We start from the raw sequence: 23,526 nt of genomic DNA, 5'->3' as shown, positions 1-23,526 counted from the left end.
GGAATGAGGGCCTAAATACAGGGGGTGAGACAGATAGCTTGGGAAAAATTATTAGGAGACCAAATTAAATGGGAGCTTAGTATGAAAGTTGTCTTATTTCCCAAACCATACACTTTATGAAATCACCTACTTATCAGATGCTAGAAATGTATTTATAAAAAGTCTGCAGACTGAAAGTATCAGTCTGGTACAATTCATTAAGAGGTATAACAGACCTTCATTTTTGAGGAGCGAGATCGCGCCAGCGCTCCTACCGCCATGGCAACACCACGGAAGTCTACATGTGGGACTACAATATTTACCAAGTGTAAATTCAAATCAGAGTCGGGAAAAGAGGTGAATATTCTTCATTTCTCTGATAGTTTTCAACTAAATCAAAATAATTTCAAGGAATTATGCAAAATAGATAGCCATTTCATGGATTTTAAAGATGTAAAATGTGACATTTTAGCAATTTTTTTGTACAGTATTTTATTCTTATTTTTTTTAAAGGGGAAGTTCACCCTGACAAAAAGTTTATTGTAAGAATAGCAGAAAAAATAATAAAAAATATTGCCGAAGGTTTGAGAAAAATTCATCAAATAATTAAAAAGTTATTAGAATTTCAATTATTAGATTTGTGACGTCATATGCGAGCAGCATTCCTACATAGCGAATGGTAAAAAATCAATGAAATGTCATTTTCTCAGAAAATTGAAAATGGTTTTCACTGTCACTTTTGTATATCAATAGAAAAATCATTTCACACCCGATCATGAAAAGAAAACAAAATTAAGTCATCAGGAACCATACAAAATTTGAAATTCATACATTTTATATTACATAACACATGGGGCAGCTGCTCGTTTATGACGTCACAAATCCAAAATTTTGAACTCTAATAACTTTCTTACTCTTTAACGGATTTTCCTCAAACCTTCAGCAATATTTGTTACTATTTTTTCTGCTATTTTTACAACAAAGTTTTCTTCAGGGTGAACTTCCCCTTTAAGCAGGAGCGTGATATCTTATAAACGTATTGACCCAGGCCTAGTTTCACCACAGATTGATTCATAGCTACACGGCGATTGCATATACGATGTTAAGAAAAATCTACAATTTATCATACATGTATTGTATTGAATTGATTTGAGCTCCTTAAGGAGAGCAATCCCGAGGAGCTCAATTGAGCGCCTCAAAAAAATATGGACAGCAATTTATTGAGCTCCACAAAATACTAAATGTGAAGGACTGGTATTGAGCAAACTTTGTGTTGCTTGAAATACTGAACTGCTGTTGAATTTTAATTCTAAAATGACATTATAGAGTACATATTACAATGTACAGCGAGAACTACTAAGCTACCATGGTAAAAAATTATATTAGAAATAAAAAGATAATGATATGGGGGGCTAATGTTTAGACACTTGTTATGCTCTGATTTCAAACCAATAGCAAGTTATAAATGATGTAAATGTATGCACTTACTTTGCTACACAATCTCTTCAAGAAATCTATCATATTATTTCATAACAATTCAACTGTTTCTGATGATGAGTTAATTTTGGACTGGTACACAAGACTTACAAGCCTTGTATTAGAAATTCCATGGGTCATCTAAAAAAAGGAAAACCCCTATCAGTGCTTTTTGTCACGAAAATAAATTGTACAGTGGAATATTTTATATCAGATTTAAAAAATGTCATATGATATGAGTGAAAGTTGAATGGTTCAACAGATGAAATGAATATGATTTAGGAATGTTTAAAGCTCTAGCCCAGCAAATCAGGAAGAATTGTTTTGAATGCAATGAAAATGCTCTAAAAACTCAATACCCCAAAATAAAACCCCAAAACAAGACTTATTTTAAAAGCAAAGGGTTTGTATTCTGATTTGATAAAAAAGTGAAGTGATCACTTATAAAAGGAAGAAAAAAGCAGAAAGGTTCATTTTTTTCTCAATATATAAATGAACATCAACGTCACACTGAGTGATTTGTCTGTGTACATGGACATCGGCAGCACCGTAAACATTGTAGAATTTGATTTTTTGTTTTTCATTTTTTTCTCTCTTTTTTTTTTTACAGTAATACATGTACAATTCTACTAGAGGGATGTCACCATCTACTAGAACACACAAATTTAATGGGGCCAACTGTCAGCTATATATTTATGGACTGTCATCGATGGCACAGAAAAAATACAAGCTATTACAGGCTATGTAGATAAGACTGTTTATCATAGGCCAATGTCAATGTCATAATTCTGAAGTTGAAGGCAAGTGCAGAACATTCCATAGTCATTGAAGAGGCTAGGGGACAATTAGTCTGTAAATTCAGACTCAGATTTGACATGTTGTGAGCTTTTAAACATCGATAGCAGAAAACAATGACAGCGAAAGGGGATATTTACCCCAAAATCGATAAAGAAAATGGCCCTTGTGAGTTGCACAGCAGATCCGAAATTGATCATTGCATTCATATGCAATTTTGAAGGGACAAAATAATGAAAATGGTAGCTTCTTAGAGACTCCTGCCCCACCCCCCCATAGCAATTAGTCTTAAATAGTCTTCATAAGAATCTAAACTAATCAAAACAAGTCTAACTATGTACATCCTCATTAGAGAGTGTCTTTCAAACCCTACAATATCAGCCAACCTAATAGAAAAGCCCAAGGACAACCAGGTAATTAAAAACCTGTATCCACCAGCTGAAGTTAGACAGCATGGAATGTAGAATTGTGGGATTGTGCCATTGAGCATGAAATCTTTGCACTATATGACCTGGGGGGTGTTTCACAAAGATTTAAGTATGACTTAGAATCGCACTTAAATGTCTAGTTGCGCGCAGTATAAAAGGCATGACAGCATTGGTCAGATCATGCCAAGAGGACGCGCACTTCTGCGTATTGATCAATAAGATTGCGCGTTGCATATCATGTACGCTTCAACATTTAAGTGTGACCTAAGTCATACTTAAATCTTTGTGAAACATCACCTGGAGAATGTGCGTTGTTCTGGTATCATGTATGATTGTCTGAAGTCAAAATCAAAGGTATATAGAGCTTCTCTTGCAAATCAGCTGGCTAAATCATGAAATGGAAAATTACTTGTCAAAAAAGCTTTAGGTTGATTTACTGTCACAAAAAGCTCACTGACTGTATGTGCATTACAAATATTTGGATTTTATTTTTAAATGGTTGCATGGGCTGATGAGAACTGGCCTGTCTCTGGCTGTGGAGAGTACAGAGCCAATTGTAGTCTCACAACACAGACACCATAATACACGATGACAGACGAGTATCACTATCATAGAATGCCCAGACAGGCAGCTAAAAGTACAGGCAAATTGGCAACTGGGAAGCACAGGTCAATGTGATAGAGGGATTAATTACCATCCACTCTACAAATTTGATGTGTATGGCAGGCAGCCTGCTGCTCAACTATCCTTGCTTGCCTTCAGAGTATTATAGCATGTTGCTATTCATAGGATTGACAGGATAGCCAATGGCTTCTTGTGTACATGTACATAGGTATTGTTCACACAAAGGATAAAAAGACATGGATTACTTAAATAAGAATTTGAGGGGCAAAAATTCAGGCATTGATTTCAGGCATGCTTCAGTGATAATGACCTCTATTATAATATCACAACAAAAGTGATAATTGTGTAACTTTACTTTTTACAAGATCTGCAAGTGGTCTACAATTCTTAACCCTTTAATAATGAAATGACCAATATAACAAAATTTGCATGATCGATCTCTATAATATTTCATGTTGGGATAGTTTACAGTATCAATGGACCACAGTTATTAAGAAATAGAAAATAAAACATGACAAAGTTAACTCTAAGATGAATACTATAAAGAGAATGATACAATTTGCATTTATAAAGACATGCAATAAAAATGTTTAAAAACAATAATCAAGATCCCAAATTTCCAAATAAATTTCAAATTGGTCAAATGTGAACAATATAATTCTTATCATGGATAGGACAATCATGTTTTAGTTTAACCATTTTTTTTTCCTAGTGTAAGCAGCTTTACTCCTTGCATATTTTCGTAATTAAAGGACTTCCTTTTTATAAATCCATATCAATATTGTGAGACAAAATAGCAAATGTGGTTGAAACTTATTTTAGGAACATCTAAAACAAGGTAAATTAGCGTATGATGTGAGTGAAAGTGGGAAAAACAATTAAAAAAATTATTTGTTTGATATTATTTCAAAACTTTAATCTCATATATTTGTCTTTAAATAAAACAATTTCTGCCCCCCTTTTTTTTCTCTTCAAATTACCATTTTCCAAACTCTATTAATAAATCATAATGCATTTCAATAAAAATGACACTGCTATTGAAAGTTGAAAATTTCCTCACTTTCTAAATCTCAAACTGAATGAAAGTTAATGTCTTATAGCTTTATTGTACATGATGAAGAACATTTTAAAAAAATATTGTAATTTTAGCCCACATTATTTATGAACCAGAGTAGATTTTATCAAATATTGATGAATTAAAAGAAATTAAATTTAAACACATGTTTAACATGCTACTGCAAATCACCTTCGTACGGAGCTTTCATTCTGTTTGTACTGCTTGCACACATAATTAACAACCAATGTCATATACAGATTAAGTAAATTGCTATTTTTCTTTCATTAGTTTTGAGTGACATGTCTATGAACTATTTGTGAAAACAATTTTGGTATGGTGAGGGGGGGGAGAGTGTGCAAAAAATGGATTGTTAAATAAACATTCATATTCGTATCAGTGTGACAAGCTTTCCTAGAAACCAAAAAGCATTAAAACATCCTCAAACTGGGAATCAGTTAATACACATTAGGCCCGTTTCGGGTACACGTGTACACGTGTACACGCACGGTCAAGTCAGTGCACGTGTACTAAATTCCATCACCGTGTACACGGTAGCATCTGCATAAACAAGCTCACAGCCTCACATTAAATCTTAGTTCTCAGACACTGCACATGTTTTCATTACTAATATGTCAATATATTTCAATTAATCCAGAGTGAGTTCACTTCCAAAATCACCAATTTAATCCACATTCTTTCTGGATACTCACGTTTTTGTACCACGAAATCGGCACGAAATGGGTCTGCTCCGGTCTCAAAAGCTCGAAAGCGTTGCTCAATCACACTCAGAGTCAATTTGAGAATCACCAATTGCGATAGCGATCATCGCTACAACTTACGTGTTATACGCTCGCACACAAGCCTACAAACAAACGCTCTTCAAATTGGCAACATAATGAAAATTAATCGATAACTTCAGTTACACTTATTCTGCAGCGATCTGTGCATGCATGTACGGTACAGTATACAAAATGCGCATCCACCGAGCGTCGGCGATAGCTAGGGCCCTGCACTGATTTTCTTTTGCATTCTTTATTAATTTAATGCGCTGCTAAGCCGAGTAAACTTTTAATTTGCACCAATTTTTGTGGATTGATACTTCAAACTTCTCAGGTAAGCTTTAAAACCGTAACTTAGGCTATATAGACCCCTTTTTATGACATATTGATGCGGGTCCGTGTCGACATGAAAACAGAACTCGCACTCACAGTGTTTACAACGTGTACACGTGTACACGACCGAAAAACACGCCGTGTACACGTGCATCAAAAATGGACTTTCAAAACGGGCCTAATACATATAAAAGTGGAACATACAAAAAATTGGAAGTGAGAAGTTGAGGGGGAGAAGCAGGGCATAATGTGTGTTTTACACAAGATGAAATTCACTTTCATAACTGGTAACATACAAGTTTTAATTGTGTTGCATCATCCATGGTTGCAAATAAAATCAGATGAAGTCAAGTGGATATACATGTTCATGTAGATAGGGAAGGTATGAAAATTATGTGTACATACATACCCGATTGATGATTTTCAATTTCTGTAAAATTTTGAAAAACTTGTTCTTATAATTGTGTACTTTGGATTCAATGTTATTTAAAATGTTACCCACGAGTTATCATTCAAGGTACATGTACACGTGCATGGATAATAACCAAGCATGGTTGTCCGATGTATACCACCTTTAATAAAATACATAACATTGTATCACAGATGTTGTTCTCTTGTGTGCCTCTCAACACGTGCAAGTCTTTAATAATAATAAAAATAATAATAAAAAGAAAAATAATAATAATAATGATAATAATAATAATTATAATAATAACAGGTATTTATACAGTATAGTGCCATCTATCTAGAAATATAATATCATTATTACCCCAGCTTTTGCTCGAGTTGCCTTACAGCGCTCATGAATGCATTCAAGGAATTAATCCTGCTGGGTACCCATTCACCTCTCCTGGGTTGAGTGTAGCACAATGTGGATAAATTTCTTGAAGGAAATTACGCCATGGCTGGGATTCAAACCATGTACTAATCCACTGGGCCACAACGCTCCACTGTTCTCTACGCATTCTCTTCAAACTACAGAATGTACATACTGATGTGATGCCAATGATTGAACATACTGTACATCATTCACCCTTGATGGAATATGTTACAGGTGTGTTTTATCCATCTCATTTCCCCCTCTTTGTACTGAACTTTTTTTGAGGGGGGGGGGCCACTTCCATTGGCGAGTGGATACCATGCGCGACCATGGGGTCTCGAAAAGCACCCTAAACACATATTTTCAATATTCTGAAAATGCACCCCTTAACAAGTATTGGCGTGTGAAACCCTACCCTTAACAAGTATTGGAAACAAAACGATACTCTTGACAAGTATTCCCTAAATTGACCCCTAAACAAGTACAGCGATATATGTGCACGGACATCGGTCCTCGGTTACCTACATCATTGGGTTTAGTACCACCTCCCACATCTCGCGCAAATCGTACTCTAAATACGTAGTGTTGACTCTTGGGGCAAAAAGTACATCCATAGTCTAATAATTTTTTTTACACCCTAGCAAATTTGACCCTATAGATACCCTTTTTTCATTATTTTAGTGTTTTTGACACCCTTATTACGTTACGTACGTAATGTGCCATATCTTGAAAAAGACATCCTTTTACGTGTTTTTTTGGTCGCGCATGGTATCCACTCGTCAATGTAAGTGCCCCCCCCCCCCCCGAGTCATGATTTTCTAACGGGAAGGTGAAATGATCAGACAAGACCACGATAAAATAGAAAGCCAGAAAATAATCAATTAAACTCAACAAAATTTAACAAGAGTATCAATTGCAATGTACGTACAAGTATGAGCTTTAAAAAAAAACCAAAGGGTTAAAAGTGACTTCACTAGATGGCTAATTATGCACAAAAGCACTTTATAGAATTGAATCGGTGATGGCTCTATGACAGGTTTTGATTGAATTCATGAATAACTCATGAATAAATTGCTAATGACTTGGCTGAGAGCTCACTTCAAATTAAACATGCTCATTTTGCAGGAGAAATAGCATTCTGGATCTTTACAGTAGACATGGTGCATATAAAGTCTTCCCAACACGTTTCAGTCTATAATTTCTTAATATTAATTTTTTGACAAATTAAAATCTCAATACCAATGCAGTTGTCAAGAGCACATCTTATAGAGAGGGGTCTGAGGCCTTATAAATGTTTTCATATTTTTATATGAATCTCCAGGAATTTTCCATTTCTTTCCTTTTTTCAAACACATAATTACAAACAGTGGGTTGTTCAACAAATAAATGAGTTTACTTTAATAAAGTTATACTTAAATAGAGTCAATTATAACCATATAGGTCAGATTATGCTACAGGGTTGTGATCAAGGCAATGACTGTAGTTACACTTCAGTCTCTGTGAAGCAGTCCCCTTGAAATGCTCTTCATCTTTGTTGATATTCTCTCTAGCATGAAGTCCCTCTAAACCTATCAAAATCAATCACTTCAAGAGTGAGCTACTTAAACAGACAATTACTCTTACACATCCACTTGACAAGATAGAGAAATGATGAGGCTGAAGCATGTTGCTGTAATAACATTACTGAACGGCAAAATGTTATTAATTCATTAGGATGTATGGAATTAGCAACTGAATCTCGTAAATCTCCGGAACATAGTGTTTAATTACAGGTCCGCGAAAAGAAAGCAAATCCGCAAGAGGATTCTGTAATGGATGGGTAGTCGGTTAATGCCAGAGGCATTTTGTTGAGATAGTCATCTCAAGAGATTTGACAAGTGGATTTAAATGATGCCAATCGTGTCATTTGAAACCGTCTTTGACTGTCCCTATAATTGGTACACAGAGTCATGGGTAGTCAATTGAACATGAAGCTTGCATGTTGTATCATCAACATTTTCTGGATATTCGCATCATGGTTACCCTATTTTTACATTCATCTTCCTCATGGTCATCCATTTTGATGATAATCAGTATAAAATGAGTGTACAGAACAAAATTTCATCACCCTCTCTATTCCATATAATATAAATAAATGGTAGGATATATATCATCAGCGTTCATTCGAACCATCGTATCAGTCAAGTTTTTTTTTTTAATCAATTTTCAGATTTTTGCAGAAAATTAAAGTACAAGTTCTATTCTATTCATAACTAAATTTCTAGGCAGCAATTTATTGTAGTTTATGAGATATGTGGGATTTCAGGCAATGTCAGGGAAATTGTTGATAAAAAGCACAAATCCCTAAGGAAACGTGTACTGTAGCAAAGCAAACAGCTGCGCGCACTTAATATGCAAATGCGCGGTCAGACAAACCATTGTATCAGCACTGCACTGACTTTGCACTTGATATAAAGCAATACGACATTTTGACTGACCGCGCGCACCGAAATCACGGTCAGGGTTGTTGTATCGCCTATGGCCTTTTTGTACAGGGAAAATCTAAACTGCTCAAACTGAAATTACAAGCATGTAGCTGTTTTGCAATATTTTCTCTGATCCTTGGTTTGTGTAAAAATAAAGATATAAATGTCAAACAATTGTCATGGTCTTTCCAGTCATATATTTTTCTAGCAATGAATATGTTGTAAGGCAGGGGAACTATTGTTAAGTAAACTTTGAAGTCGATTTTTCTCTGAAACGGGTTTGCACCTTCGTATGTTTGATATGACGGTTCTGAGGACCGACGATGATATCACACATAAAACTATCAAATCAATAAACATATATATGCATAAGGTAATTTTATAAACTGTGCCTCTTTGAAAGTTAAAGGTCAAGTCCACCCCAGAAAAATGATGATATGAATCAATAGAGAAAATTTAATGAGCATAATACTGAAAATTTTATCAAATTCGGATGTAAAATGAGAAAGTTATGACATTTTATAAAGTTTCGCTTATTTTTCACATAACAGTTATATGCACAACTCAGCAACATGCAAATGAGAGAGTCGATGATGTCCCCCACTCACTATTTCTTTTGTTTTTTTTATTGTGTGAATTGTACAATATTTCAATATTTACAGATTTGACAATAAGAACCAACTTTGATTGAACCATAAAATGTTAAAAAAATGGTAATTCCACATTTAGGGAAGATATATAACTTTGTTTTACAGTACAATGAGGAGAATTTACAATATTTCATATAAAGAAATACAAAAGAAATAGGGAGTGGATGACATCATCAGTTCCCTCATTTGCATACCGACCAGTATGTGCATATAACTGTTTTGTGAAATTAAGCGAAACTTCAAATTGCTTACATCCGATTTTGATGAAATTTTCAGTGTTATCCCTGTTGGATTTTTCTTTTTTTATTGAAATTAACTTTTTGTTAGGGTGGACTTGTCCTTTTAAAAGCTAAAAGTTTGACATTTACTTCAAAAATTATTTTTATTCAGTAAAGACAAGGATGATTTTTAACGTAAGAGAATGTGAGATTAACACATTCTAAGCATGTACAAAGCTTGTGTATACATACATTTCCTATTACATTAAAAAAAATTGTCTTGAAAAAAATGGTCACTTGTCACGTTTGAATGTGTAAATTTGGCAATCAACTCGTCTGTACTCTGTAGATGGAAAGTTCATATGGCCACTGAAGGGCATAAAGATTAAACAGCTGTTTCCACTACCATGTAATGCTTCAAACAGATATCTAACATGAATGTTCATATGTGGGGTATATTACACAGCTGACAGTTTGCCAGTGAACTTTAATTGGGATTTGATAGCTGAAGCCATTTCAGATTATAACCACGCACTAATTCTTATGTGTATTTCTCTATACTCCAATAATAAATTTGTCAAAATACAATGTATACTTTGCAAGCATATTGTGTACAATGTATGAGAAAAGATAACATTCTTTTTAGATGTACAGATTATTTGTTTTAGAATGTAAATATTTTAATATATGAATTCATCAATTTATTACTATTGAATATTCATAATTCTTAGTCTTTTTACATCTGACACAATATTTACAAAAAAATTGCTCTTATTCAATTCGAACTGATCAAAATTGTTGGATCGCTGTCACACAACTCAATACCTTCCAAATTACAGCTCAAAATGCAACACATATAATATTGCAATCTTTCCTTCTGAATGAATTCATTCATTTCATTCTACTTTATTTATCTATCTATATATTCTATTGTTCATTCATTTATTTATTTTTCATGAATTAATTACTTATTTCTCTCATTAATAAATGTATTATAATTTTTAAATCCATTAATTACCTTTTGGGGGATGACTGATGTTTAACACAAACAACTTTTTCATGTGTTAATGACTTATGTTGCTTTTATCTATTGCTTTCTAGCCAGTAAGCACTAAAATCTATATGTGATTCAACAGAGATTAAAAAAAAATACCAAATATAATCTTTATTACATCACAATAATCTGAATGCAAACTGGTTGAAATATTTTAAAAAGTAATGATTAAAAAGAGAATAAAAAGCAAACTGATGAAGTATCAAATTCATGTTTGAGCGATCTGACTTGTTTACCTGCATACTGACAACACTCTTTAGCTTTTAGTACTTATAAATTTATAAAGAACCAAAAAGGTCAGAATCTCCATAAGATGATGTCTGATGAGTGGTACCATTTCACCATTCTCATGTACAGTGAAGCCAACCTAATGCACAAAAGCAATACTAATTTCACTCCAATCTTTTCATTAAAAAAAATCTATTTTAAGGAGGAGTGCAAAATATGCTGCTTGTGTTTACAGTGACTGCCCTGTTTTCCTTTAGAAAGTGATATGCGCACATATTCCCCGGTCGATAATGCTGAACGCTATTCCTCTCAAAAGCTTAAAGTGCATGTAAATCAAATGACGTCTTCCTGTCAACATGTACGAAGTTAAAGCGTCTATTGGGTAGTGTTATACTGAAAAAATGAATTGCCTATATTTACATCTGGAAAGAGTCAAAGCAACATATCTTGTTAAGATATGAACACATGTGAGCAATGACCACTGTTCCTGCCGCTTGAAAAACAACATAATTACCCCGCTTTATACTTTACCATGTCAAAAGTGTGAGCACATGAAAGTATGTGCAGTATGCAGGGACACATACAGATATATCAACACCATCGAGAATCCCATACACACATTCTTGTTACACCTACCTGATAGCCTAATGCTTTTAGAATGTTGAGTTTGCACATTGGACATGTTCTATTTTCTACCAGCCATTGGTCTACACATGTTTTGTGGTAACTATGCCTGAAATTGAGAAGAGAAGGGAAGAGTCGTCAATTCAAAATCACTGCAATACTTTATGGGGATGAGGTGAAGGAAAAATGAAAACAAGGACAAAATCTATCAACAAATGTTAACAACTTTCTAATTATAAAATGAATAGATAAGAATGAATAATCATTGTTTATTTTCACGTAACAATCATTGAATTAACCATGGTAACTTAAATGCGTACATTATCATAAGAAAACAAAATTTAATCTGTACAATCGCCTATCAAAAACACCTTTTTCAGTGATTCATAATTGCATTTCTTAAGACATTTATTTTCAGGACTGAGGAAAAATTGCTTGAATGCAACAGTGGCATAAGATATGTCTTCAAATACCATGTTTCTAGGGTTAGAAAATGTTGATTGAATGCCGCTTAGGTATGATTGGCAGCAATCCCATTTTGGAAATAGATTTCCTATTTTTACAATACATAAAAGCCTTAAAGGTATTGTTTAACTTTGTAAGCAGCTGATTTAAACAATTCTCAAACCAAGATGAAACATGTGTACAAGTGCATGTATTAGAACTAATAAACCCTGAAAACAACCATTATTGAGAATGAAAAGCTAAAACTACAAGGCAAACCCTGATTTTGTAAATAGGTGTCTTATAGACGCCTAAATAGTACACATAAGTGTATGGGATGAAATTAAGACAATGTTTCCGGTCACTTTATATTTCAATTTTTGAAGCACTAAATAATTATTTTCGAACGCAATTTTTTCTGGGCTTTATTTTTGTAACATATCACAGACACAGGTGACAAGTGTGACCTTCTAGCTCAGATTTTTTTAAAGTCAAACCAATGTTAACTAATCATTTTAAGTATGTTTGATGGAGGTTCTATTAAGACAAAGCAATACAGAATCATAATCCTTTTTGTCAGAAAAAAAAAATCTCAATCATAGTGATGTTAGAACAGTCTTATGATTGACAACAGATTGCAACTGAACGTGCATTTCTTTCTCACACAGACTTTCTACGCAATTATGCAGAACCTGAATTGGGTAGATTTGATTTGGTCAACTGCTTGAATTTAAATGCCATTGCGATTTATAACCAAAATGGGATCCCAGTGGATTGCATAGGCTTTGGATTTCAAGGTGAAGATGACACTGACTTACTTGCATGGTAATACCCTGAGGACATCGCTGATTCTGTAAAACTCTAGGCAGACAGGACAGGCCTCCACTTCAACAATTTCCTGAAAGGAAAGAAGAAATGGATGGGGAAGGAACAACAATCCCATTAGTTACATGCTGATTGGACAATACAGGAAGAAGAATGACTTCATGAAGACACTATAATCCACATTTTCTTTTCAAAATGAAATTTCTTGCACTAATCCCAATGCCAGAGAGAATAAATAGCCCTGTTAGTGGAAGATATGTATAGGAGACAATCATCAACAACTTTTTACCATGAATTATGAATGCATTTTTTCACCAAATGTTACCTTTAAGATCAAGGAAAGGTAAAGAGCTAAGCTCGAATCTGTCTTGGTCTCTTAAAGGTAGTTTATTACCTCTGTCCAGGATTCAAAATGAAAATCTCTGTTCCAGCGTCTGTTGTAATCATAATTGCAAACTATGAAGTCATACAGGAATCACCATAGCTATACAGACTGAAGCGGAAATTCATACACTGGGATACACATTTGAATGTCATCAACGCACCATGCATACATCCATAATGTATATGGTTTACCTGTCATTCCATCAGATGTACAATTTTCAACTATCAAGAAAAATAGTTCATCCCCTAACAAAAAATTACCCGATACCTGAATAATTTTTACACTAGTCACAGACCTGCCAACCTCTGGGAATGAAAAATTGTATTCTGTGATAAAAAAAGTGTATTTTTCCCCAAAACAGTGTATTTCATAATAAAATGTGTGGCGCACTCGCCCATCGTGGTGCTCAAGCTGCATGAAAGCTAAAATGCGCACTGCTCTTGCAGATGAAAAAAAAAACATTCAAACAAGTGTTTATCTCTCCCTGGTTTTGACAAAATGATTGAAAAAAAAACAAGTAACCTGAAATTACGTTGATCTAATAACCATATTTGTGTAAGTTTTATGAAATAGAGACATACAGAGACACAATTTTTTTCTCAATGAATTATGATTTTGTAAAAAATTATTCTTTTTTTTTTACAAAAACGTACTGGCGTATTTTGGTTGCAAAAACGTACTTAAAACGCCAAAAACGTACAGGTTGGAAGGATGTAGTCATGGAAAAAGGGGAAAGGATTTGTCATAATATTGCAGTCTATTCCCATTCACTTTAAAGATTATTTCCTAATGCATAAATGGAGAGACTATTAATGACCATTTCCACTGGGACATATGTACGATAAACAATTTTTAAAAAATGATACAACTCACCCACTAATGCAGCAAAAATATGAAAAATGAAGCTCTTAAAAATGATCGGACCGTTACCCATGAGAGTAGGGATTTTCCCTACTCTTTTCATTTTACTGCACGAAATACGAGGAGAAAGCAGACTCTGTATAAAGCCACTTTTAAAAAATCCTGGTTACATGTTCAAACAAAGAATTTCTGTCATTGGATCAACGCTCAACAATCTAAAATAATTCTTTAAAAATGATCAACGAATACCAGATATCTTGGAAGTTAAAATATCAAGAACGAAAAGACTTTATCTTTAGATCCCACTGCGACAACTGATATGACCAGGGCCCTTTCCAACTTCTGATAAGGATGCCTTCATCTGTTTTTTTTTATTGATTCTTTTTTTTGTACCTCCCTGAATGTAGTTTCCCTAGATATTGTATGCCACTATAAATTATATCTTGATTATCATACACCATATTTATCATACATAATATTTATCATGTATGTTTATCATACATCATATTCATCTTACTTCACGTTTATCATACATCATCATACTACATGTACATGCATTTCAAGAGTCTTTGAATTACTTTTCATCCATTCTTGTTGGTCAAGCAGTGCAATATTGATTTACAAAAACGGGTGGGTGGGAGTTGCTTTCTTTCACGATTAAGGAGGACGATACTGTCAGACTAACAATAACTCCGGAGATGAAGCTTATTCATTTAAAGCTCCCATGTCCTTGTTGCAGCAGCAAGACGTAAGTTTTGCCTAGTGTCTCCATGGTAACCAGTGGTTTTTTATACAGAATGTTGCCAAGATAGAAGAAATGGAGGTTAATATACTGCTGTTGTCATGGAAATGATTCTCAGAGATACCATACACTCCAATTATTATTGGGAAAAGGTGATTATTAAAGAAAAACAATTCAACCTGCAGCATGATAAACAAGAGAAACAAATCAATCAAAAGATTCAGAGATACAAGTTTCAAATGATATGAGAAGATTTATTATTGAATATGTACATGTACACCTATCTTTTCTAACCATCTACTAAATTATTTCATACAGCTGATCAGAATTTATGCATTAGAATAAAGTTTGTTTCCATTCTTAACACCAGTGATACATTGCACAAGTTGAATTTTTGCTATTTGTTCTTCTGGTTCTAGTTCTTCCGAGTAAAATTGTAGTTTTTAACAATAAATTCTTTGGCTGGCATGGAAGAACCAGGCAATTTTTATATAGTAAGATTAAGACTTGATTTTCTTGAAATAACATTTTGCCCTGTTGTACATTCCGTCTGAGGGAAGTTTTTTTTTTAATTTAGAAGTACTCGCAAATGAAAAGCAACTCCGAGTGACTCTTGCAAACAAACTGCAAAGCTCCCTTTAACAGCATGTTTGGCACACTTTTGCTGCATAAAATTGGAGTGTTGAACTTTATTATGCCATTTTTGGACAATTTGCGTCATTTCAAAATCACATAACGTTTGTGAACCCAATGAAAACAATGCAATAAGATGTTATAATATTTTGTGAATAAATTGGGAGCTCCTTTATCACCACAAAGTTAAAGGACAAGTCCACCCCAACAAAAACTTGATTTGAATAAAAAGAGAAATATTCAACAAGCATAACACTGAAAATTTCATAAAAATCGGATGTAAAATAAGAAAGTTATGAAAGTTCGCTTCATTTCACAAAACAGTGATATGTACATCTCGGTCGGTATGCAAATGAGGGAATTGATGACATCATTCACTCACTATTTCTTTTGTATTTTATTATATGAGTGACGTCATCGACTCTCTCATTTGGATGTAACTGGCTCGTTCATATAACTCTTTTGTTAAACATAAGCGAAACTTTGAAATGTCATAACTTTCTTATTTTACATCCGATTTTGATGAAATTTTCAGTATTGTGCTTGTCTGATTTTTCTCTATTGATTCAAATCAACATTTTTCTGAGGTGGACTTGACCTTTAAAAAAAGTTGAAATATTTCAAAAAACATAGAGAATCTGTGACATCTCTGTCTCCTCTATTTGCACTCAACAAAATATCTTTTGCAAAAACAAGCAATTCAAAGTGCCCAAACTTTTTACATCACACCCAGTTTTAATAATATTTCAGTATTATTGCTAACTAGTATCTTTTCAATTCAAGCAGGGAGGCTTGACCTATAGCTAGGCCTTGCACTAAATCAGCTGCCCAACGACACAGTGTATAATTAAATTAATTTTCAGTTCTATACAAACAGTTCCACAATTTTTTCTTTTTTTTCAGCAATTGTGTGAATTATTGTGGGAGTCAAAACAATTGAATGATTCTGACAAATACTTGGAAGTTGGAACTATAACAATACTGTTCGTCATCCTCATAATCACACTTCTTTTTATCGGCCATAATATACATGTAACTATACCATATTTACTTGACAGAGTATACCCCATACTACAACAAACAGCAACAGTCAACTCTTGACTTCCATTCAACAATTCAAAGTAATGATAACCCTTTCTTCATAGCCGATCGCCTCCACTCTCTTCATCCCCCATGATTTACATAAACACGCAGTAAACGAGTCAACTTGCAAAACATTACGGCAGAAGTTTCCGAGAAGAGGGATATGGGCCAGGGAATATAATTCGAGAATAAACAAGAAATGAGATGGGGAGGGGGCACGGAAAGAATAAGCAATCTCTCACAAGAAGAGCTCTTGGCATGCCCGAGGCCGCAATACTTCTTTTGGACGGTTTGGAGACCGCATACAAAACCCACATATATTCCATGGTGGTTCTTCAATCGTCATCGTGCATACATGTAAATAAGATTAACATTACCACAGGTAATCTAGATACGAAGAAGATGCCTTCTAAACAGATGGAAAAACAAATATGGATACGTGTAATTCAAAACTTGTAGCGAGCCGAATCATACAGCTGCACATAAATTATTCTCCTTTTTCATCGCTCATATTCTTTGATGTAGAGGAGAGATCCTTTCAGTACCCTCGTAGATTTCTTTTTTCCTGAAAATCCATTTGAAAAATAGATTTCCATAGTACTTCTAATTACAGTATGGTATACACGTATAAAATAATGCTGAAATTGCTGATATTGTTCAAAATAGAAGACTTGTCTACTTTTGTATTTTCTGTTTCTCTGTCTCTTTTTCGTGTGGAATGAAAACACTCAGGAAAACTTAAAATTCACTAACTGATCAGAATTTACATTTTGATCTCTTTTTAAACATCTTGACACAAATTTTTATAAAATTTTCCTGTACATGCATTACATGTAACTATGTTTTCAAGCCTTTTAACTTTTCAAACATTTCAACACAAGTTTTCCAGTGATTTGTGGTTTTGATTTCCTTATTTAGCAATTTGGAAATATTTGGAAATAGTAGGCTATATTAAAAGTAGGTTCAATGAATTCACCCTCCCCCCCCCCCCCCGCAAAAAACTTCCAATGTGTTTTAGAGTAAACATTACAGGTATTTGATTTGAGGAACCATAGTAATATGAGACAAATTAGAAAAGTTCATCTTTCAAACAGGTACATGAAAGTGCAAAATTGTACACTTTTTTATACTGCTCTTTACACGCTGAATTAATTTTTTGGGGAATAAAAATGACAATTGTTTCCATGTTATTTTCTTTAATTCAAGATTTCCATATTGCACACAATTGATACTTTACAGATGTTATCCAAGAACAAATGCTTTTTATAAGCTTATCTATAAATTTTAAGGTACATGTAGGGGAGAAAACTAATTATGAAAATTGTTACATTTAAATGTACAAATGTGCAAGATTGTAACATCAGGCACATAATACTGCACATACATGTACATGTAAAGCCCTAAAAGATCTTTAACAATCCTCTTTTAATATGAGCTGATGAACATTTCACATATACACAAATTAGGTCTGTCCTTATTCCTTTGAAAACTCATAATAATCCGTATTTCCAGGTACTGAAAACTACTGATGGGACTTGCGTCTTTTGAATTTGACAATGTGATGAGTCACCACCGTGATCATTCTCCCTGGCTCTCCTTGGTGTACCTAAATATGATAATTACATTCATTTCTTGTTTCTTCCTACTAATCTAACTCATTTTGTGGCAGCAGTAGCTGTAAGGCAAAAAAAAACAACCACACCCAACCCTCACCTTGTCTTTAAAAACATGTGTTTATACTCTGGCAAGCTTAATGGTGAATCATGAATTTAGTGCTTGGGGGAAATGGACCCGAATATGATTAAATCTTAGTTACAATGTACAGTAAAGCATACATGTACTTATGTATATTTTGTTCATAAAAATTCATAGAAATCAGAGAGCTTCAAAATCCTCTGGTAAGTTAACATGTACTGCACATTCATGACAAGCAATTAACAGAGAACTTACTGTTGATAGGTTTGGATTACTTTCTAATCACACTGTACAGTCCCTGGAAATCTGCATAAATTTACATAATTTTTCTCTTAAAGGGATCACTCCATTTTCATACTAATACCGTGTTTACACATTGACTCGGCTCGCGTGTTGAATCCGCGAGCCGGGTTGAACACTGCGAAGAAGGGATCAGAGATCGCGTTTATACGTACATATAAAAAGGCGAGTTCAACACGGCTCGCGGATCTCGAACGGAAGAAGAATTATGACGTCGCAAATTAAACGCGGGAAATTCACCGCCGGAATTGAATCTTGTCCGTGCGAACAACAACAATGCCAAAAGTGAAAGCGCGCGCAGTGACCTGGTCAAGAGAGTTCGACACGGCTTTCTGTTTACACACGAAAAAATTACCGAGTCTGACTCGGCTCGCGGGTTGAAACCTACGATTTTGGCGGATCAAAAAAGCCGTGTTCGACACGGCTCGCGGATCACACTGATCGCGTTTACACAGCATAAAATTGCCGTGTTGAGCACGGCTTGCGTGTCGAACCCCCGAGCCGTGTCACTGTGTAAACACGGTACAAGTTTATCATCATAACATGTCATAACATGACAGGAAATGTATTGTATATGAAACAGGTTCATTTCAACCAATGTTAATATTATCAACTTGGGTTCATGTTTTAAAACTATTTTGGGGGAGAGGGGTGGCTAGAAATTGAATTTAAATACAATTATACATGTCCATGTAGCATGGAGTCCTTTCGAAAATTTGCATTTTCATGCCAATCTAAAATGCTGATTCTAAACTAATTAAAAAACTTGTTTACAGACATTTTTGACATATCAACATTTCACAGAAACCACAATTTTATGAGCATAAAATGTCCTGGCAGACAGATTCTCCATGTACAGTACATGTACATGTAGCTCAAGTTTGTAAAAGTAGAACATAAACAGTACTTCATTGCAAGTTAAATAAAGTTCACTTTCAATTGCAATTTACAATGTGCATTTTCACAATGCTCCTTTGGTCTTGGAAAATAAAGGGGTATATTATTACGCTTTATTTTCAAAGACAGTATGGGTATTTCGCAAACCTTTAGGGAAAAATGATTGATGTTGAACAGAAAAACTGTTAAGCAATAGGCCTATATGTCTACGAACATGTATACTGCAGTATAATACAGTACATCATCTCCCATAGTGAGTATGTGTTTCTTTATAATTTTCCATACTGAGAGATGGATAATATATTGCCATACTGCAAAGTTTATTTTCACCTAAAACACAGGCTATATTTCCTTTTGCCATCAGCAAGATGGCACCAACTTCCATCAAAAATATAAATGTGCAAAACTGCAATAACAGCTTTTGAAGCTATCTAGCAGGCATCCATCATTTAAATTATATTGGCAGTATAGCAGAAAGCAAGGGATTCATAATTCATACTTTCATAAAAAGCTATTAATTATCAGTGTCTGTTACACAAACAATTCCCATCCGTTCTTTCTGCATCAGTGCCAAGTGCCATCCAACAGCAGCAATACAATATGGCTTGAATATAACACGTACATGCTGTACAGCTCTCTGAAACAGGAATGTCAAAGACATGTACATGTATGATTGCAATATGATCCACAAAAGGTTTCTAATCATATAATCAGACATTAGAAACTAGCACGTAAATGATGTGGAGCTCATCCGGCATCTCGCAACGGAATTTAACACAATTTCTAATTTCAGCCCAGTTGACACTATATTGGTGACATAAATTGAGGAAACAGAATTGAAATTGATAAAGAAATTATACAGAAGAAGCTTTTTTGTCATTTACAAATAAATTTCATATAAATTAAAATAAATAATTTTCTCGTAAAAATTTCTAAATTCTGTGTAGAACCTTGCATGGTGAACCCCATGGAGCTCTCAGATAGAACAAAAAAAAAAGAATAAGCCAACAAATAAAGAAGTATTTTTTTTAGTTAAGAGTTTCAAAATTCTGTGTTGAAATTTTGTATCTCCACCTAGAGCTATCATAAAATTGAAATTGATCAACAAATGAAGGAGAAAAAACAATTTTTGTGATTAATGAATAAATTTTGCATAAATTAGCATAATTTTCTAGTCAAAATTTCAAAATTCTGTGTACAAGTTTGTCGAACCTCATGAAGCTTTATCAGATGGAAGAAAAAAAATCAAAATCGCTCAACAAATAAACAAGAAGAAGCATTTTATGTGAATTTTGAAAAATACGCATAAATCAGCATAATAAATTTCTATTCAAAATTTCAAAATTCTGTGTAGAACTTTGGCGAACCTCATGAAGCTATACCAGACAGAAGCAAAAAAAATCAAAATTTGTCTACAAATAAAGAAGAAGCATTTTTTTTTTAATTTTGAATTAAAAAAAACATGCAGATCCTTTAATTGCTAATTTTTAGTGCCCCTTGCATGTACTTTCCCATTTTATAATAAGGTTCTATCACTTTCTAAATCATTTAATGATTGACAAATCCTTGCCATCCAACGAAAATATTGAACATTTTGTTTTTTCAGATTACAACCAAATGGCCCGTTGAAAATACATCATTATATATATATATTTTTTTTGGGGGGGGGTACTTTTCACATATTAGTACTGCCTAAATCTGCAACACTGGATAAGCTTTTACATTGCAATGATGTGGGATATCCAGGGTTCTATTGAGCATTTCAGAGCTATCATTACTTTTTTCACTGGACTGGGATTGTAAGAAATTTAAAATATTGACCAAACTAATCAAATCAAAGACAAAAGCAATTTAGTTTTAACAACATCAAGATCTATGATGCACCCTTAAAAGAAGCCACGAAGTAAAACTACAATGAAACATGGTCTTGTTCTTAATTTTTTGCATACATTGCTGTTGGTTTTTGCAAACCTGTGCAGGGTGAAAGAAATCCCCCTTCCTGTTAAGACGCTCCCACTGGGAGAAAAGCAGGACTGTGTCTGGAAAGAATTTTTCCAAATTTCAGCCTGCTCTTAAGCATGTTTCTTCTTCCCTCTCTATCCTCTTCCTTTTCTCTCTCATTTCTCTTAATCTTTTTACCCCACTTTTCTCTTCTTTTTTCTTTCCCTTCTCTCCCTTTTTTAATCTTTCCTTTTTTTAAATTTCATATCTCTCTTCCATTCATTCCTTTTTTTTCCTCATTTCCTCTTCCCTTCCTCATCATTTTTCTTCCCTTCCCCCCACCTTTCATTTCTTCTCTTTTCTTTTCTTCCCCTCCTTTCCACTCCCCTTTTCTATTCGCTTCTCCTTTTTTCATTCCTCTTCCCTTCTTTATCATTTTCTTCCCTTTCCCCCCACCTTTCCTTTCTTCTCTTTTCTTCCCTGCCTTTTCACTCCCCTTTTCTATTCGCTTCTCCTTTTCTTTCCCTTAGTTTCTTCCTCTCTTTTTCTCTCTCTCTCCCCCCCCCCTTTCATGTATTTATTCTCATTTTCTCTTTTCTTTCCCATCTTTCATTCCTTCCCTTTTTCTCTATCCCCCTTTCCTTTCCCTTCTCCCCTTCCTTTCTTTTCCTTCACTTTTTTTGTCTTTCCTTCCCCCTCTCCCCTTCTTTCTTTTACTTTTCCCCTTTTCCTTCCTTTTGTTCTCCTTTTTTCTGTCTCTTTTTTTTTCGGGGGGGGGGGGGGCATTCAGCACCATGGAAACTTACCAGAGTAGGATTTTTAAGTGAGTGTAAGGGTGTGTTTATGCTTCCATTGCGAGGACAGAATCAGCGATTTCAAACATCGATTCAAAACGCCGATCGTAAACGTGGTTCTGGGAGTGCTGTTTATGCTTAACTTTTCAGAGCAAATCATGATCTCCAGCTGGTTTTGCATCGTAAAGCGAGATCAACTTGGGCGCGCCTTTTTTCGAAAGTTTTTTTCCGATTGTTGTTTTTACGTAGAGATAACATGGAGCAATACGACTGTATTTGCCCGCGGATTTTCATCTCACCGGAAGCATGTACCAAATGACGTCATTTAAACACGTTTACGATCGTGGTTCTGTTTATACTTCCCCAGAAAGCCTGATTCTGGTCAAACAACGTTTACAAACGCACCTTTTTGTGAGTTTACGATCGGCGTTTTGAAACAGCGTTTAAATGAAAGTAAGCATGGACGCAACCGTCTTTTGGACTAATCACGTTTGGAAACGCTGATTCTGGCCTGAAAAGTGGAAGCATAAACACGGCCTAAGATGGAGCAAGGAGGCTATCACCTGTGATTTTATTACCTCATTGAGGAATTCCATCCCCCTTTTTCTACTCGCCCTCTACCAGGGCATTGTCTATTAAAACAGGGCTTGAGTCTTGTAATTCGTTTTGAAAAAAAAGGTGCACCTTCTAATTTTTACAGGGGAATTTAACTATTGGGGTGGAATATGGGGTTGAGTTCTAGCTCATTGAGAGTGAAACTGCAAACTGTGTTATCATTTTTTCTTTTAAGGGAATGGTTCCCCTGTAGTGTGGTAATACATCAAATGCATTACCACAATACAGGGGAACCATTTCCATAAAAAGAATTTATGCCAGCTTTTATACGAACAACATAGCTTTATCTCTGATTGGAAAGAAAATAAAGCAGATGATTTTACATTGTCTTCTTTTGGACTGAGGACAGTAACATCTTTATTACAGGGAATTCGTATAAGACCCTTATCCCGTCAGTTTAATTAGAAAATGAGAATATAATGTACTCAATCTTATATGCAGAACACATAAAATAGGCATGTTTTTGCCATAGAAGAGCTGATGAGAATATAAATTGAAAACTGAGAAAGAACGGGCAGTATACGGTCTTTCACCCCTCGTTTATGCTGCGGTCTTCCCAAATAATCTCAACAAATGGACTGAATCCATTAACGTATCAGCTGAAAAACTCTGATTAATCAATCATGTTACATACTAGTAGACTGACAAAGAGTCTTATGAATAAATGCACTGGTCCAAGATACTGAGATAAATGCAGTAGTAACAGTTGTACAATTATCACTGCACTGTGAGACTGTATTAACAATCATAGAAAAAGTATCGTGTTGAAATGAGCCTGATA

At 34.5% G+C, this 23,526-nt stretch overlaps 1 protein-coding gene across 1 annotated transcript in view; it reads right to left on the bottom strand.

Annotated features, from left to right (window-relative positions):
- The window catches only part of LOC121412764 (RING finger protein 150-like), a 60,348-nt gene that overhangs the window by 10,079 nt on the left and 26,743 nt on the right, over window positions 1-23,526 (bottom strand). Inside the window, exons 5-6 of the mRNA XM_041605531.1 lie at window positions 12,793-12,872; window positions 11,543-11,639 (exon numbers count right to left, since the gene is read on the bottom strand). Coding sequence (XP_041461465.1) covers window positions 11,543-11,639; window positions 12,793-12,872 — 177 coding nt within the window. The remainder of the gene's footprint in view (window positions 1-11,542; window positions 11,640-12,792; window positions 12,873-23,526) is intronic.

This window comes from Lytechinus variegatus, chromosome 1, assembly GCF_018143015.1.
Source record: "Lytechinus variegatus isolate NC3 chromosome 1, Lvar_3.0, whole genome shotgun sequence".
NCBI lineage: Eukaryota > Metazoa > Echinodermata > Echinoidea > Temnopleuroida > Toxopneustidae > Lytechinus > Lytechinus variegatus.
Note: the sequence above shows the minus strand (reverse complement) of the source record. Positions and strands in the feature narration are given on the sequence as shown.